General features: G+C 43.4%; 1 protein-coding gene across 2 annotated transcripts in view; it reads left to right on the top strand.

Moving 5' to 3' along the window:
* The window catches only part of ACTN4 (actinin alpha 4), a 340,912-nt gene that overhangs the window by 54,343 nt on the left and 267,408 nt on the right, over window positions 1-19,161 (top strand). For both annotated transcript variants that reach the window (XM_069206884.1, XM_069206883.1), the window contains exons 2-3: window positions 10,603-10,717; window positions 11,001-11,120. In XM_069206884.1, coding sequence (XP_069062985.1) covers window positions 10,603-10,717; window positions 11,001-11,120 — 235 coding nt within the window. The remainder of the gene's footprint in view (window positions 1-10,602; window positions 10,718-11,000; window positions 11,121-19,161) is intronic.

Below are 19,161 nucleotides of genomic sequence, written 5' to 3' on the forward strand. Positions count from 1 at the left end.
CAACACTGATATTATTGTCCAGTTCATGCCTTTTCTTTAAAGGCCAGCACAAAAGATGAGGTTCAAGTGGTGGTTCCTCATAGCAGCCCTACAGAACCTTAGCAGTCCAGAGCCAGGGAACAGGCTGATAGCAGGGCAATATTTAGAAGAGCTATCCAGAGGAGTACTTTGAGGCAGCAGGGCAACAAGAGAAGAGCAGTCCAGACAAGTCCTTGTGCAGCTCAGCAGTCCCTCTGGCAGAGGTTATGTCCCAGTTCCAAAAGTGCTCTAAAAATCGTGGGGAAAGCCCCTTCTTCTATTTATGCTCAAAAATACCTTTTATTCAAGGGAGTAACTTCAAAAAAGTCCTTTCAAGTCAAGCACAACACTCTTTTAACCCAGCCCTGTCTCCAGACATCAGTAGGGGGTAATTAGTCCATTGTGTGAGGGCAAGACACAGCCTATTCACATGTAAGGTGTGAACAGCACTCCCTCTCCCCAGCCCATCAGTATGCAGGTGTCTCTTCTGTCACACCCGACCCCTCCTGTGTGATTGCTGTCTGGAAAGTATTCACCTAGTGGAGCTATCACTCTGCCCCAGACATGGATTGGAGTCAGGCTGCAAAAGCACTAGTTATATGCACAAATGCCCACTTTATTGAAGTGGCATTTCTACAGTGGTAATAAAAAAAATTCACCTACAACAGTAAGCAGCATTTATAACTACACTACCATTCCAAATATACTAAACATTCCCACGCTGTTCCTCATAGATCAGAAGATACCACTTAGACATATGCTAGGGCTTTTCTAATTCAATCCAATGAGAGGCGCAGCACTCACAGTAGTGAGAAGCTAAATTGGCTGTTTGTCTCTACTAGGACATGTACATAAAGACATATGTCTGACCTTTTACATTCACATCACCCTGCCAATAGGGCTATCTAATGCCTACGTTAGGAGTGAATAAGGTATAGTGAAAATGGAGTTTAGGCCCTGGCAAGTAGTTGTCTTGCCAAGTCAATGTGGCAGTAAACTGTGCGTGCAGGCCCTGCAGTGGCAGGTCTGAGACTTGTTTGAAAGGCTACTTGTGTGGGAGGCGCAATCTGCCCTGCAGACCCACTAGTAGCATTTCGTTTACAGGCCCTTGGTATATGGTATACCACTTTACAAGGGGCCTACAGGTAAATTAAATAAGCCAAACCGGTGTAAACCAATCATACCAAGTTTAGGAGGGAGAGCATATGCACTTTAGCACTGATAAAGTGCTTAGAGTTCTAAAGCCAGCAAAAATAGTTCAGAAAAATAGGAGCAGGAAGGCCAAAAGTTTGGGTATGACCCTGCAAAAAAAGACCAGGTCCAACACCATTTGCAACAAAAATATCAATAGCACATTTTATTTAACCCTGCGCTGCTAAACGTTTCCTCCCCTTCTGTGCTAAACCTTTTTAATGGCTATTTTGGGTAGTTAACACTTGGACCCCCAAAACTTTTTGTCCCCATAAGTTATCCATGCAAAATTTGCATCTTTTTTCCCCATCATCCTGGGAATTCTAAAGGTATCCAGGGTTTGTGAATTCCTATAGGGGGACACTAAGAAATTAGCCAAAAATACAGCCAAGTTTTGTTTTTTGGGAAAAAAATGCTGCAGAAGAAAGCTTCTGTCTTCTTTTTTTTTTTTTTATTTCTTTTTGCAAGTGGCATCAGTGAAGGGCAGTGGTGCTAACATTACCATTCCCAGCTTTCAGGAACAGGCAGACTAGAATCCCCAAAACAATTTTTTTCAAACGTTTTGGCATTTTACTGGGACATACCCCATTTATTCCTATTTTTTGTGCTTTCAACATCCTTCCAGTGAGTGACAGAAATGGGTGTGAAACCAATGGTGGATCCCGGAAAACTATCCACTTCTGAAAAGTAGACACAATTCTGAAATCCACAAGGAGTCATTTGTGTAGATCCTGCAAGGTTTTCCTATAGAAAGTAACAGTTGAACTAAAAAAAAAAAAAAGGCTGAATTTGAGTTGGAGAAAACGGCCATTTCAGTCCACGTTTTCCTCTAACGTTTCCCAAGGATGGCCGATTTTGAAAGCAATGTACAGTTACGTCAGCTGGACCCTTCTGGTTGCAGGGATGTATAGGACTTGTAGGTTCTCCAATAACCAAAGCCATGTAGAGCTAAGAACTGAGCTGCACCTTCCAAATGATTTTCATTGTGTACCTGGAATACAGCAGTTCATTTGGTGAAATATTTAGAGTGAAAAATGGGTATCAAGAAAACCTGTGTATTTCTGAAATTGGCATAGATATGGAGTTTAGCAGCAGTGGTTATTTGCACATCTCTGAATTTGGGGGTACCTTTACTTCTGAATTAGAGGGCATTTCTCAAAATTACTTTTCTTACGCAGTCCCGCTTTTGGAAGGTGAAAAGGCAGAGAAAGACATTTGAAAATAACACTTGTTCTGCTATTCTGTGTTCCGCCAAATCACCCAATAAAAATGGTAACTCGCGTGTGTGGTTAGGCCTACTGCCCGTGGCAGGAAATGCCCCAAAACGCAATGTGGGCACACCACATTTTTCCACTGAAAACTGATTTGATTTTTCCAAAGTGCCTAGCTGTGGATTTTGGGCTCTAGCACAGCGGGAACTTAAACTGAGCAAACCTGTACACTTTTGAAAACTAAACACCTAGGGTAATCCAGGATGGGGTGACTTGTAGTTCTCTCGCCAGGTTCTGTCACCCAGAATCCTTTGCAAAACTAATTTTTTTTCCTCACATTTTGGTGACTCTAAGTTCTGGAACCTTCAGGGAGCCACAGATTTCCTTCCACCCAGTGTTCGCCACAGTCTCCTGATAAAAATGCTTCCTACTTGAGTGGGCCAAGTACCTGCAACAGGAAAGTGTCCAAAACGCAACATGGACACACAAAAATTATCTAGCAAAAAACTGTTTTTGCAAGGGGGCACCTGCTTTTTTGGTGCTGGGCTAGGCGGCCATGTAGGGAAACTTACCAAACTCTAACATTTCTGAAAACTAGATACCCGGGGAGCCCAGGGAGGTGTGGCTTGCGTGGATCTCCCAATGTTTTCTTACCCAGAATCCCTTGCAAACCTCAGATTTAGCTAAAAAGTACTATTTGCCTCACATTTCTGTGTGAGATTATGCACCAGTACAGATTTCCTATCACTCTGTGTTCCCCACGGGCTACGGATAAAAATGATACCTCACTTGTGTGGGTGCCCAAAGCAGAGTCATCCTAAAAACGTATTTAAAAAAAAAACTGCGCTTATAAACACGCTTTGGTGCCCGCTCAATCTCTACACGTTTGGCCCTTCCCTGTCGCAGGCACTTGGCCCACCCACACAAGTGAGGTATAATTTTTATAGATGTGTCCTGTACTACTCTCAGAGAGCAAATACATCTTAATTCCATAGCATGCCCTCTTGCTAGGAATGTGCTGCCTAAAAACCAAACAGCCCTTAAATAGGACCAAAGACTCATCAATAATGATTTAATTCCCTGAAACATAGATATCTGAAAATCAGTCTACACAGTGGTCAAGGACAGTCAGAATCTTAAGACGACGATCCGTGAGATCTTGTGGCAAAGCTAATGCATTTTCAACCAAATGCAGCATCCGAAGTAGAATTAAATACTGATCATGACGCCTGATTGAAGGAAATATGGCCGTTACTATCATGGTACTGGTAGACCAATATTAAGACAGCAATGGCTTCTATATCAAGCCCATTAAAAAGTTAAACCCAAGAACTTCTTCAGCTCATCCGGATTTGGGGGGAGGGGGGGAGAAAGTCCCCCCGGGTAGCTCTAGAACGGGGCTTAAGTCTGGCACTCTTGTTTCTCAAATACTGTTCAGCATACAAACTAGTCTGCTCGACAATCTCAACCGAAACGTCCATAAACAACTGAAATAAATCTATAGTCAGAAAGTTTTCAGTATTCACTCTAAACCCTGTGACACCAATGAAGGCAGGCAAAGCTGATTGCACCATGCTTGGGGCAACACAGAGTTCAGCTCTTCTAACTGGAAGCTTTGCAGCCCCAGACTGCAGTCCGGATTCTTCTTGCTTCACTATTGGCACGTCAATGACCTCCTCAAAAACAGGCACTTTATCCACAGTGAGAGTGGATTCATTATTAGATGATTCTTTTTGGACAAAAAAATCACTGCCAGAATGTTGCACTTCCTCCTCTGCGTCTGATGCAGTCATTCTCCTAACCCTGGTCAGTGGAAGAATAGAAAAGGTTACCAACAACTTGCAGAGCTATAATCCTGCAGCTAGCCATAGTCCTTGCTAATAAAAGTAACTTGACAGATAAGTCAACAACATCAACACTGTGTAAAGTAAGTATTAAACATAGAGTGGCTTTATCACAAAGACCTATATACTCAAAAACGATTCCAGTCAATTGCCAGAGACCGCTAGAGCCACCGACACCTATTCTGCACAGACGCAGCAAGCTCCACGATATCCCACTAAAAAGGAAAAACAAAATAAAATTACACAAAAGACAATCCAAAACACAGTGCACAAATCCAAGGAGAATGCCACTCAATAAAACATAAGCTAAAAAAACGAATTCATGTATGGGAATGGCACTCCTTAACGTAAGCAGTACAAAAAGGTTTTTCTCTCCAGACACAAGCCATTACGCAAACTGCAGGTCTACCACTGCCGAAACAGCAAGCAGGAGTCGCAGCAAAGTAATAAAAGCTTTGCACTAGAACAAAAAGGAGAAATAAAATTACGGTCACAAATGTAAATAATGCACCAATCCACACACCAAGCTGGGGTGGAGATGGCCTAAATATATGGCAAGAACATTCACCCCCCTGAAGAGGAACAACCCTTGCCCAAGGGTCCGCTCTCCACAGCAGCAACATAGTGAATAATACATCCCTGGTGACTTGTGATTTCTGGGCCTAATAGAAATGGGCGATCTGCCCCCAAGTGGGGGCAGAAACCGCCAATATAAATTGTCCCCTAAAGAGGCGTGACCCTTGCCCAAGGGGCTGCTCCCCAAAATCACCAGTATGTAAATCCCTGGTGTCCTAGCGGTTTTCTGATCCCCCTGGGGGCATATGGGCCTAAAAAAGAGGCCTATCTATCCCTAAGGGGCGGGGGGGGCAGAAACGGCCAAAATAAATTGCCCCCTAAAGGGCAGTGACCCTTATCCAAAGGGTCATTCCCCAAATACACCAAAATGAAATTCCCTGGAGACCTAGCGGTTTCTGCCTCCCTTGGGGCAGATCGGCCCAAAAAAAGTTGATTATCTACCCTCAAGGGGGAGAAACGGGCAAAATATTTTTCCCTAAAGGGGAACAACCCTTGCCAAAGGAGCTGTTCCCCAAATATCTATCTTTCTTTCGCTCTCGCTCTCTCTCGTGTGCTTTCGCGCATGCTCTCGCTCTCCCTATCATATCTATCTACCTATCTATCCCTGGTGGCCTAGTTGTGTATTCCGCTTGCATGATCACGACTCCATGCAAACTTAAGGAAAAACTCTTTCCTTTCCTATCGGTGCCTCTTTGAAACCCCCCACCACCTTGAGGAGAACAAAACTCACCTCTTCTCTCTGGAGCTTCAAAGGAAATGGCTCTTGGCACCGCCGACCCTCTCTTGATGCCAGTGCACGTTGACGTCATCAGATTGTGTGTGTGGGGGGAGAGGTGGACTTCTGCTGCCATCCTTGGTGGGAGGGGTGTGAGTGGGTGGCCCACGGGTAAGGGGGTTTAGTGTGGGAGTGCCAGGGCTTCCCCCGTGGGTGGGTGCTAGGACAGCCGGGGGCCGTCTGAGGCACATGCCTACCGTGCACGCAAAGGGTTAAACCAGTAGAAATACAATTTTTCTGTGATGTTCGTTAAAACTGAAAATGATTTATCTTCCTGTTTTAAATGCTCCTGCATGCCGTTGGGCAATTTTATTATTCCATTCAAATTATATAAAATGCTTAATTATTTTATAGCTGTAAGCATTTTCATTTGAAGCATATAGCAGCCACGTTTTAGGCGACTGCATGTTTGTCTTTTTATTCTTTAGCTTAAAATATAAAAAAAATTAAGAATCGCACCAGCTTCATAGCGCATTGCTCGCTTATTCCTTGTGTGCAGATTTTACCTTTCTGCGAGGATTGCCTGACACGTAGAAGCAGTGCTCTGTAAGGGCTTTTAAAAGCTAACGGATGACTTTACAAGCTCCTCAGTGTTCACCCTTCCATGCCCTCTATACAGAATCTACCAGTAATGCTCATTCCTTTGAGTACGTGAAAGAACTGCACCTTTTGTGATCCTGAAATGTATCGCACGTGCCCGTGGGACAGCCTGGTGGCGGATAATCTTGTTTATTCTGTCAGGAATGTCCCTTTGGAGCTCACCGGCATTTCTCATCTGTACCGGTTGTCTTCAGCTGTCCACGTTTTCGTCCACAGTTAGCTTTTGTGTGTTTGCACAGATAAAAATCCTGAGTGTAAAAACCTGCCTGTGCCACATTCTTCGGAGCTGAGCTCACAACGTCTAATGCGGGTTGGCCAGCAGCTTGCAGGGTGGAACAGGGCTTGTTGCACCGTGATGCACAGGGAGAGGAATGCCTGTTACTTTCATGCGAGGTAGAAGAGCTACTGTAGCGCTAATATATATATATATATATATATATATATATATATATATATATATATATATATATATATATATTGTTAAGAACTTTCTGTATTCACATACATTTTGGCCTACTTTGAAAGCATGATTTACCCCATTTAGCAAATTCTCTGTAAGCCACCAGTGAGGAACAGGTCTAAAATTGGCACCCATTTGTATCTGAATCATGGTGGAGTTTGCTGAACATGGCAGATTTCCAAGGTTGACTCCCTAACTGATTCACGACAAACGTATACCACGGATGATAGATACGTTCTTTTGTGAATATTTCCTGGGTGCAACCATGCCTCTTTACATACTTCTACCCACTTGAATAGCGATTTGCTTTCTTCAGCTAAAGCCCCTGAAGAGGTTTCTACTACAAGTCTCCACAAAAAAAATAGACTAGCTCCAAATACATGGTCAAAAATTCAGAATGCTTTTTAACAGTAACGCAAATATGAGCATACCTTCGTACATACATGTTTGCTGGTATGCCCGGAATTTGAGGGCATTGCATCCTGAATGAAAGCTATCACCCAAGGACAAAACAACACACCTAATGTATGGTGGTACTAGTAGGCCAGGCCTTCCTTTAGAAGGGCAGATTACCAAAGAATGCAAAGACTTGCCATGTCAGTCACTCATGTACAGTTAAAGGAGGGATAGCATCTGAAATGCACACCTTTGTCATCTGAACTTGTGTGAATTGTTTCAAAAACACCATCCAAATAGCCTTAAAGGGCTGCAGATTATACATTTGGAGTGACCATTTCAATCTTTACTTTGGAAGGTGGGAATTGTTTCTTGGATTTCTTCATTCTAGAGTGGCCCTGTAGTGGCAGCGTCCAGTGTATGCATGATATCGGATTGTGGGCAGGCTTCTGCATGCCATTAAAGGCCTTTGGTGGGTAAATAATTTTGCTTTTCTTTACATTTGTTTTGCTAAGAGTTGCTGGAGGTGGATTATTGGTTAGTGTATTATGGGTTTCTCACCATTCAACTATAGTTATTTTTAGTGTATTCTGAAATTTTGTGGCGCTAACAGCGTGAGTATTTGTCTGACTTTTATTGAGAGCCTAGTTTGTGTTTGGACTGGCTACATTCCTCTGACGAGCTCAAGCAAGAGCAGAACTTGTCTACGATTGCTCTATTAAAGATCAGCAAAGAATATATTTTACCAGTATGAATTACTCTACAACTGGAGTTATCCATATCATTAGTAATGTTCATGAGTCGTGGAATAATACTGGCATGTATCCTTCTGTATACTCAATTATTGTGGTACTGCTTCCCGTTCCAGAGTCTATTGAAGGTACTGCCAATGTACGTTCAAGGGTGATAGGATCACTTGTGAATCAGTCAGCTATGGACTGTCTGTTTCTAATTAAAATATGTACCCATTACCTTTAGTTACTTGGGTAAGAGTCTGTCTCAGCTGGCATTTGCTCGTATGAGTTAAGCATATATCTCCTCATTCACCAAGGCTGTGTTTGTGACTACGACCATTTGTCTTTGATTTGCCTTTTATACGAAGCATGAAGCTCTCAACCGTTCCATAAACATGTCCACACAAAGTAATTTAAATATGTGCTGTCTTGGTGTTGAATCCAGCCGTTTGTTCAAAAGTGTTTTTCTTTGAAGTAGCCTTACCACTTACTCCATGTGATCACATAGTGGAGACTTAGCTTGCCATTGCCAGTAGTCAGGTTTTAGGCAAAGTGTTTGAATTAGTGTCGACCAGTGCTGCAAGTCCCTGAATGGCTTAAGTTAAAAACCCAGGACTGGTATATAGTCATTGGTGACCTGGAGCAAGTGGTAATTTTAATTTTGTGATGGTTATCTTGAGGAGCACTGTTTGTCATGGAACTGCGATAATTTTCTTTCTGCATGATTTCGGTATTGCACCTGCCTGTCTTCTAGTAGGAAGCTGAAACGTTCCAAGATAAGACCAAAATAAAGAAGAATATTTGATCAATTTATGCTACAGTCCTTTCGGTCACTTAAAGATTGAATATTCATTGTTGTGCAATTTTAAAATCTCCTTTTAGAAAGGCATCATTCATTTTCATGAATTAAGTACTTACCTAGCAATAAACTCGTTACACCCCAAATTACCTGTGCACATTTGGGATCAAGAAATATTGCTGACCATGCTGTAGTTATTCGCCTGAACATTGTTCATAAATTCAAACCTCACCAACACTGGGAGATGACGGGGAAAAGAACTGAGCAAGAAAAGCATAGTCTTAGTTAGTCCTAGTCTCTAATATAGTGCAAATAAACCTAGTGGTGTCTAGATGCTTATAGGCATTCCAGGTTTGGATAGATAACCATATTGCACATAATCCCATTGTTTAAAAAAAATGATGAGATGATGATAACATTCACAGATTTCATGATTTCTTCCGGTAACCTATTAAGAAACCTTGCTCCTTCAACTGCAAGCTTTTCCTGCTTCCTGGCCATCAGACTGTCCTCTTTTGTTGCTCACCCAGCTACATGTGTGTGTGCAAAATGAAATTATATAGATTCTTGAACACAAAACCTCTTTGGCTTGGAGGCATTATCTTTATTCATGTTCGTGTTGTTTAATTTAGGGAGTTTATAGCCTCCCTTGAAGGGGGGATTTACAGGACCATAGTTGAGTGACCCTCATCAGTTTAGTCTCTTTTATAGGCCCTAGTGTGAAGAAAAATATTTATGCAGTGAGTATGGAAAGTAGAGAGGGCTAGTAGCACTTTACTACTCATCTTGACTTGGACACCAGGGGTTTTGCCTTCCGTTTTGAAAAGCATTGATCAGGGGTCCGAGGGAGGTGAAATTCTGGTCCCCTAAAGATATGTCAATTTGATCTGTGTCCAGAAAAAAAACTATGTGGAAGAAATATTTTGGCAGTGTTCTGTCTGTCTTGTTTTCAGCATCCCAACCTGTTCTTCATAAACTCTCTGCACATTTTCTGCTCTTAGATTAAAAGAAAGCTGCACGTTGTCTTTCTTGTAAGTACCTCTCAAGCAGTTCTTGCAGACCATCTTCCCCATTTGCGGAAAAAAATCACAATGGTATGGAGTTTTAATGATTGCTCAGACACCATTGCTAATGTAGTGCATTTGGTGCACCACAGTCGGAGCACTTTTGTTCATTAGGGGACATTTTTCAAGCCATTAATAATTTAGCCTGCTTAATTCTCGTCTCTTTTTTAATTAAACTTTCTTTTGGTATATTTTCTAGTTCTTGCGCTGCCTCTTTCCATATAGGAAGAGGTCAGCACCTCAGAAAATGAGTAACAACTATATTTCCCTCCTTCTAAAACTAAAATTGCTGAGCGAAAACACTTTCAAGACACGAGTTTAAGTCGTTGCTATACTTCCTGACTGATTTTTGGCACTCACGCACCACAGCATAAACGCTTTCTGGCTTGTTAAAAGGCTGTTCTTACTTCACTCAGTGGTATCCCTGTAATCATCCTTGAAATGGTGACATCCTGTGATGTCCCTACAGGGAGACTCACCTGTTACAGATCTCCACAGTGGGTACTCAACCTACTGAGTTTATTGCATAAGGCAATATTTTTCTTGGAAAAGTAGTTTTAGTTTGGCTGATGCAGGAGAGGCTAGAGCGTATTTGCTTTATTTTTACAGCTAAGCATTTAAACTGATCCATATCAAATACCCTTGTGAAGAAATTCTTATTCTGTGACAAGTTTGTGGCTGAGGTGCGACTGTTATTGGGCATATAAGGCGCTGAGGGGGGAAGATGAAGGAGAAAGAAACGTGGAATGCCTGAGCAAAACGTCATATATTACAAGGGCTTAAACAAGTTGTACTATCTCGTCTCCACTCTTCCTAAATATTTACCGTTCGTTAGGTATTGAAAAATAACTGAATATAACCTTGTTTGGTTATCTTCACTGTAGCTAAATCTCTTGTAAACATACACCATTCTGATATCATATGTGCTTTTTAGACCTTCACGGCCTGGTGTAATTCGCACTTGAGGAAAGCTGGGACGCAGATTGAGAACATAGACGAGGATTTCCGAGATGGGCTGAAGCTCATGTTACTACTGGAGGTCATATCAGGTGAGACATTGCAGACTATTCTTGGTGAAATGGTGCTGCACCGTTTGTTCATTAGGGAATGGGGCTATAATGATAAGGGTGTCTAGTATTTCAGCATGTTTAATCTTCAGAGTTTTTAAAATTTGTATACACATGTCTGAACTGCGTACCTTTTTTGTTTTGCTCGAAGTGCCTCTCCTCTGCACATGTAGCTGAAAGCAGTCTGAAAATCCAGCAGCCAAAGCGGTCTTGATTATTTTGACCTGCACTAATCAACAAATGTACACTTGTGTTCTCTTACCAGGAGAGCGGTTACCCAAGCCGGAGCGAGGGAAAATGAGAGTACACAAGATTAACAATGTGAACAAAGCGTTAGACTTTATTGCCAGCAAAGGAGTAAAGTTGGTATCCATTGGTGCAGAAGGTAAGCTGGAATCATGCCCACTCCGTGAGTTACTCTGTCAGTTGATTATTATTTTGTGCCAGGCCTTCTAAAGCCACATAAAATCACTTCCTTTGAAATCCTTTTAAAGGGGAAAACTCTCTAAGTTTGCTTTGTGTTTCTAAAGGACAGCAGTTATTTGTCATTCAGGCCTAACTGTTTGATCAAAGTAAAGGCTAATTAAAGAGTCTCTGCCTGTTTGGCCACTGGATAGGCTGAGACTGGGCAGTAGGAACATTAAAAAAAATCCATTCTAGGCAATTACGTCTGACATTCACTAAACTAGATATGTGTGTGCATGGTTTCTTTCCACAGAGATCCACTCTACACAGCCATCCCACACTTCATGCTTCTCAACACAGTACAGAAGACAGAAATATTCAAAATAGTAGTAGTATTTTTCAAGTGCCTTAACAAAACCTGATGATGCTTTACGGGGTTTCATGTAGTTTAATTCCGAAGGATCACAAACCCCAAATCTCCTACTGTATTAATGGACCCTTTGGAATTTATTGGTTTTTTTGCTTGGTTGAGTGTTGTAATATTACATTTGCGGTCTCCTCAGAGTGTAATGTATTTCTTTTATGCTGTAAATCTTTTTTCTCTCATGCCACCTTTTCAATCTTTCCACTTCTACCCCTCCAAAGCTCACTGCCATTAGGGTGTTGTTTTGTCAGCAGTTGTGATTTTGTTTTCCACTCTCAATGTATATGAATAGGTTTCTCCTGATTTTAAAATGCAAAAGTAATGGTGTCCTGTGATTACTCTTCAGGGGTATTCATTTTTTTTTTTTTCCCCCGCCTTCCCTGCCCGCCATTCTGCACCACTAGTTTCATTGAAGATTGTGCATGAGCGCCATTAATTTAATATTTGGCAGTGTTAAAGAGCTTGATGGCTTAGGTGTGCACAAATAGCCTAAAAAGAGAAACCGATTACTGTTTCTCTGGATATTAGCACTGCTGTGCTGGTCTTGTGTCGGGATAATTTATAAGTTTATTTGAATAGTTTCTGTTTTTGGAACTTTGTCCTTTGCTTCTATCTTTGACACAGGGAGCATGCCTTTCTGCACCCAGGGAATGAATTTGCATTGTTTAAAATCCTTGAAGCCATTTATTTTGAAAGATACATTTGTGGATCCTGATAAGCACCAATTTCTATACATATCTTTCCCCTAGCTGGTTTTGTACACAGCACTGAAATTCTTGACACTGATCCTTGCATACACCAGAATCCAGAGTGCTTTCAAGGTTATTATGTAGTTGTATGTTCGAGCATCAATATGCATTCTGGATTCCATATTTTGTGATTTTTGCAACTTTTTAATGCATGGCTGTATGAACCCATATTAAAAGTTGTTGCAGTAGTATAGATATGCTATCACCATGGCTATTGTCATTTTCAGTTTAGAGCAGTGGGAGGATTTTGTAGATTAGGACTGATGTATATTGGCGTCCATTGTGTTAACTTGGAAAGGAAGGATCGTTCAGTCAAATTGAATTCCCAGTTCCATACTTTCAGTAGGGTGGGTGGAGACATTTTTTAAGTTTCGAGGGCAGTTGAGTGGCTGTAAGTTGGGAACTGCTCCTCCCACCAGCTGACTCTAAATCTAGACTTTGTTAATGCAGAGAAATCTATTTAACCTTGTGCCACACATGGTCCAGGCAGGTGATGTCATCTTCTGTGTCTTTTTCTCCACCCTGATTTGGGTTTGTTGCTACCATACATTTGGACGTTTTTCAGTACTGATCTAGGTCATGCCTGGAACAATAGAGAGGGTAATTACAAGCCATCTGGTTTGTTGCATGATGCAGTGCGTTAGCAGGACTCCAAAGACTTGATCACTGATGTTGACTGTTCATAAGGAGGTATCTTCACATCCACTACAGGATGACATTTATATGCCTGCCCATTATTGTACTGTCTGCAGCAGTGTATTCTGTTCCTCTGTGTAGCTGGCAGGTAATATCTGAGTGTTAAGGCTGCTTTCTTATCTCCAGCAAGAGGAGCAGAACTTCTCTAATGTTGGTCAAGGCAGCTTCTACACCCCTAGAAAACCTGAATCCTGATACGCCGTGATTCAGTTACTCTTTCTTGTTCAGTCTAATTGCCTCCATTACAGCATAGGAGTGGTTTGGAGTTAGCCAGAATAGATACATCTGCCAGTGGTGTTTGTTTTTCTTTGGAGTGCTAATAGAGTGTTCCATGAGTTGTGGGATGACGCCGCTTAAGGTGGAGGCTTTTAACAGCATCATGCTTCTGCAGCTTCTCTGCTCCCTGGGGTTTCAGTGCACTAAGTTCAAGTTGCAGCAGAGGTGAAGTGTGGCAGGGATAAGATGTGGCTCCTATGTTACATCAGAGGCTGACTGGTAAGGCTTAGAGACTAAATTGGTGCAGTTTGGGACTCCATGAAGTCATTACATTATAATTCAGATACACTGATTCTAATATTGCCTAACTCCTGCTATACATTGAAAATAGAGAATGGATTTTGTGAGGTGTCTATTTTTAGACTCTCCTCCTGGCTTTATTTAGCACTCGACATGTTTAATTTGGTTGCTCTGTTGCTTTCCTCAAGCCCCTTGACAAAATAGCATTTCTGAAGTGTCTGACTAGAAAGGCTGGCAGATCTGCCCTGATGCTGGGGGGTCATAAGAGTAGCCTGAGTAGTGCGTAGCAGTGACTGAATAACCCACTAGACATAGGATTGGGACACAACATTTGTTTTGTTTTTATGTTGTGTTGAGCACCATGACAAGTTTGTTTTGAGATGTGTAAGGAGGGCTTCTCACTACATGTATACTACCAGGTTAAATTATAGAAATGTTCTAGTGGTGTCAGGTATGTGTTTTCTTCTGGTCAGGTCAACTCAAAAGTCAAAGTTGCATATGATCAGGTTTCTCTTTTCTGCACTGGAGGTGTATAATCAGTTCAAGTAGTTAAACCAGGAATTGCGCAGTTGAAACCAGGAAGGTAGTACACCTTCTCTGTGATAAAAGGATATTGGCACTTGATGGTAATAGCGAATAACTACTTGATCAAATGGTTTATTGGTATAGTCGAGTAGTTTATGCTAGTTAGCTCTGTCATGTAGACTAACCCTAACCTTCTCTCTGAACCTCTCTGCTAATGTTTTCATTCAGTACCTTTGTGGTGAATGTCATTTTAGAATTACCACTGTACCCTCAAACTGATTGAGACCGCTGATCTTAGATTGACCTACCTACCCAGGCTATGGATTTGATTGCATGAGTGTTGATGACCCTCCACTTTATGGGAGTTGTACTTGAGGAGAGCACAGATAAATGTTTGTGGGCTTTTTAGTGTTTCAGTGGGATATCGTAGGTAACAAAGTTTCTGCCTCTGTATAACTTTGTTTGTTAGATTCACAATACAGTTTCAAATATATGCTTACATACAAAAATGCTAGGTGGATAGGATATGGTGCATAGGATATACTGGATACATTATTGAAGATGGCAGGTATATGAGGCAGCAATGCCTTGTCACAATGCTTTGTCTAACAGGATTTTATCTTTTGCTAAAGTCTAGACTGTTTCATTGAGATAATGTTAATATTGAAGTTTTTGATGGAGAGCAAGTTGTACTGCGTCAAATACTTACAATTTCAATCTTTTGGCTGTGATAGGTAGTTTCTGGAATTTCACCTTAAGTTTGCTTATTAAAGAATATAAGATTGGTCTTAATGTTGCCTTTTTTTTTACTTAATGGAGTACACTTGCAATCAGGGTTTCTGGGAGCATTCTCAGAATGTAACATTTCTGCTGTTGCTTACATTTTTTGGTAATTGGCCAGTTTGGTTGATATTAAGAATCTCTACAGATCTGGCGTTCTGGATCCCTTTTTTTTTTTTTTTTGTTTAAATTGTTTATGCATATGAAAGAACATATACAACTATGCACTACATTATATCCACGTTACTGTTAGGGGGATATTACAGTCCAGCCGCTTGGCCAATGTCGAAACCATTTTAGAGCCCACACCTCTGGGTCTGCACACTATGCTACAACCTAACGTGCATGGAGAAATAAGACAATGATGGTAACAGGCTAGGGCGACCTAACAACCACAGAGCACAGCAAGCATAGCGATTAGCGGCGCCATCCCCTACAAATTCAGTGCAGTACATTTTAATACATTAACTATCGAACATAACACTGTAATCATATTTAGCACAGACAGACCAGGAGAGAAAGCAACGGGTGTCTGTTACTCATCCAAGGCATCAAACACGTGGGGGGGAGGGAGGAGACGCCCCAGGGGACAGCATAACAGCCCGTGAACGAGCAAGGAACCAAGAAGAGAAGGAGGGCCAGCACATGATGTCACCCACACCAAAAGCAAGCGACGGAAGCATACCCTCCCACAGTACACCAGAAACTCACATCCATACCCCTATAACTCCCATACTCATTCCTCGAGTGGCCCAACTATGGCCAGAGCTCAACTAGTGGAAGCGTCTGTTAAGGAGTCCTCCCCCTTGCTCTCCTGCACACCAGGTAACTCATTAGTCATAGTGCGCCAGATCTCCAGATCACGGTCAGCATGTTAATCCACTGGAACCCTTCGTAGGCGACCTTCCTCTGCGGTTGCCCATTCAGTTAAATCACCCAGCCAAGAAACATGCAGCAGGGAGTGTGGGCAGGCACACCGGATCGCAATGCGCCTCTTTGCCAAAATAGCCCCAGCTGCACAAATCTATACGCCATTTTGCAACCCTTTTTAGGGATGGGGAGCAGACCCAACAGGCAGCGTTTCATCGTCGCCTGCACTCTAACAGCCGTCACCTCCCTCAGTGTCTTCACTACTAGACGCCAAAAGGGTTGAACAGTGCCACAGACCCACGTTATGTGGTCAAATGAAGCAGACAGCACACCACAGCGGCCACAGCTGTCAGCCCTTGAGGGAAATATTCTATGCAAGCGTTGTGTCAGGTATGCTCTATGCAAGTAATAGAAGTGCGTCAACTTAAATCTAGTGTTGCTAGTCCCATCCCGCACCAGGGAACAGGTTCTATTCTATTCCCCATCCGTGAGTGCCGTTCCCCGGCCAGCTTCTCAGTGATCCCATATCCCCTGTGTGCATGTCAGCCTTTCTCCTTTTAGAGTCTTATGTGTTAGGGATAGGAGACCGCGGTCACCTCCAGGATCAAAAAGTATCACCAGGAGGTGGGATTCGGCAGGCTCCTCCGGGAAGGACGTCCAAATCTCTCTGATCGTCTGCGAAATGTTTGCATACTGCAGGAACTGCCTCTGACCTATTCCAAAAAGGGATTCGGCCTCCTCCCTCGTGATGATTGTGCCATTTTGATAAGTCACCTGCATTATTACAACCCCCTGCACGCCACTGCACAAAGTCCAACACCTCAGCAGCCTTGACAAAGGGTCGGATCCACCATAGCGGAAGCAGGCACGCAATTGGAGCCTTGTGCAGAACCTGCACAATCGCTCTCTCCCAGGCCCTCAACACCTGCTCCACCAGGTGGGGGGGTGGCACCCTGCGGAACCACACAGCCACCCATTAGTATATGCTGGAGACGCGCCACACACAGAGCCAGCTAACAATTTGTTTTCCCTATTGGGGGCATCCTCACACCACCGGACTGCATACTGTAGTAACCCAGCTAGGTAATATAAATATAGGTCTGGCAGCCCCAGGCCTCCACTAACTAGGTCTAGCTTCAAGACTTACATTCGCACTCTACATCTCTTGCCCGCCCAGACTAGGGATAATAGCAATTTATCAAGTTGTCGGAACAGCGAAAGGGGGAGCTCGCAAAGTGAATTCTGCATAACATACAGGCAAGGGAGTAAGATCATTTGACTATGTGCGATTCTACCCATGACCAATAGTGGGAGAGAGGTCCAGAATTGAATAGAGGCATGGAGACCCTCCAGCACTCTCCCCATATTTAAAGTAAGTTGCAATTGCGGGGAATGTGTTATCTGGATGCCCAAATATGGAAAGGACTCAGTCTCCCAGGTCAGACTGAAATGGGGCAATTCTGACGCCACCATGATCGACAGACCTGCCATCGGGAATAACACAGTTTTGTACCTGTTACTTCGGAGCCCCGACACCTGACCAAAAACATCCATCATACTCAATAAGAGGGGGACTTCCTGCTCCGGGTCTGTGGCGTACACTAGAGCATCGTCTGCATACAGTGATAATATATGTGTTCTCGTCCCTACACGGAGCCTCACCTATCCAGGCCAGTCCATAGTTGTATGGCCAGGGGCTCCATGGCCAACGCAAACAGCAGTGGTGGCAAGGGGCATCCCTGCCGCATGCCTCGTTCAATAGTAAAGGAATCTGACACTCGCCCCTGTACGCACTCGCACCTGAGGTGCTGTATACAAAAGACGCACCCAGGATAGGTAAGACAGGACCCAGGCCCATTCTGCGCATCACCTCCCATAGGTATTCCCAGGATAAGGTGTCAAACGCTTGCTCCATATCTAGAGCCACCATTGCTGCGGGAAGCGCAGAGTCACGAGTCTCGTGTAGTATATGTGATAAGCGCCGTATATTCATGAGTCCCCCACCCTGGTATAAATCCGCTTTGATCTCCCTGTTCTAAATATGTCACCACTCGACTCAAACGAGACGCCAAAACTTTAGCTAATAACTTAACATCAACATTTGGCATGGACAACGGTCTATTGGTGCCTGGGTCTTTGGCCTCCTTCCCTGGCTTCGGTAGCATAACTATAAATGCTTCCCGCATATGCTCTGGTAGAATACCCTCTCTCCGTGCCTCAGGAAGTATTTCCAACAAGCGGGGAAGAATCACTGTGGAATAGGTTAGGTAAAATTCAACTGGTAGCCTGTCGGGGCCAGGTGCTTTCCTGGACGCCATACCTCCCAACGCCTCCACGAGGTCTTCCAATGACACCTCCCCCTCCAACTCCTCCACCTGGGCATCCACAAGGCAAGGCATCCGGAGTCCATCTAGGGACTCATGTATCTGGGTCACACCCACACTCCATGGTGAGGCGTAGATATTTTTCAAGTGCTGCGAATTCACCTATAACTGTACTAAAATCTTTTCCCTAGAAAAACCGCAGTGTGTCAGGATGATGAGGTTGGGACGTTCCTGCCGGAGGAGTCAAGCCAACATACGCCCGAATGGTCGCCATACCGAAACAGCCGCTGCCTATAATCTCGGCGGGCATAATTATCCAGAGTACCCCAAAGGTCCACTATTCTGCCTCGCACCCCAAGGCAATCCGACTCCGAAGCGTCGTCATTATCTACTTGGCGCTGTATGGCTGCCAATGCGTCCTCCTGCTGTGTGAGCTTCCGGTCCAGGTGTTTCCTGACACCATATGTTTTACTAAGGCTTTCACCTCTGATAACTACTATCAGTGCCTCCCATTCTATGCCCGGGTCGTAGCCGTGCCCCAATTTGCACTAAAATATCCATTCAGCACATCCTGAAGATCTTTTTTTATATTCAAGATCGCCAAGTAACTCAGGATGCAAATGCCACAGGGGGATCGCTGGCTTGGGTACGTGTGTTTCACATTCCAGTAGCAGGGGGGCATGATCTGATAGAAACCAGACCTGGAAACTCGGCGGACATAAAGTGTGCCTTCATTGGCAAGGAGAAATCTATCTAGTCTGCTGTAAGCCCCATGGGTGGGCGTGTAACAAGAACATATTTTGGATGTGGGGTACATTTCTCTCCACACATCTACGGAGTGGAGATTCCTCATGACGTTCCGCAGTTTGGCAGTCATATGTGTCTTAGTGTTCATCTTCGGCAGGCCCCTATCTAGTGCTCCGTCTAGGACGCAATTAGTCACCCGCCCACAGAATGGGCATCCTAGTATAAAGTATTAATTCTTGCTGGGGCTGATGATAGAACTCCGCATCATCAGTGTTAGGGGCATAAATATTCAAAACGTAGAGCGCTCTGCTATCTAGTACTCTGTGTAAGAATATGTATCGGCCTTGCACATCGGCTTTTAGACTTTTTAAGTTAAAGGGAGTCCCAGGG

This window comes from Pleurodeles waltl, chromosome 9 (genome assembly GCF_031143425.1).
Source record: "Pleurodeles waltl isolate 20211129_DDA chromosome 9, aPleWal1.hap1.20221129, whole genome shotgun sequence".
NCBI classification, from domain to species: domain Eukaryota; kingdom Metazoa; phylum Chordata; class Amphibia; order Caudata; family Salamandridae; genus Pleurodeles; species Pleurodeles waltl.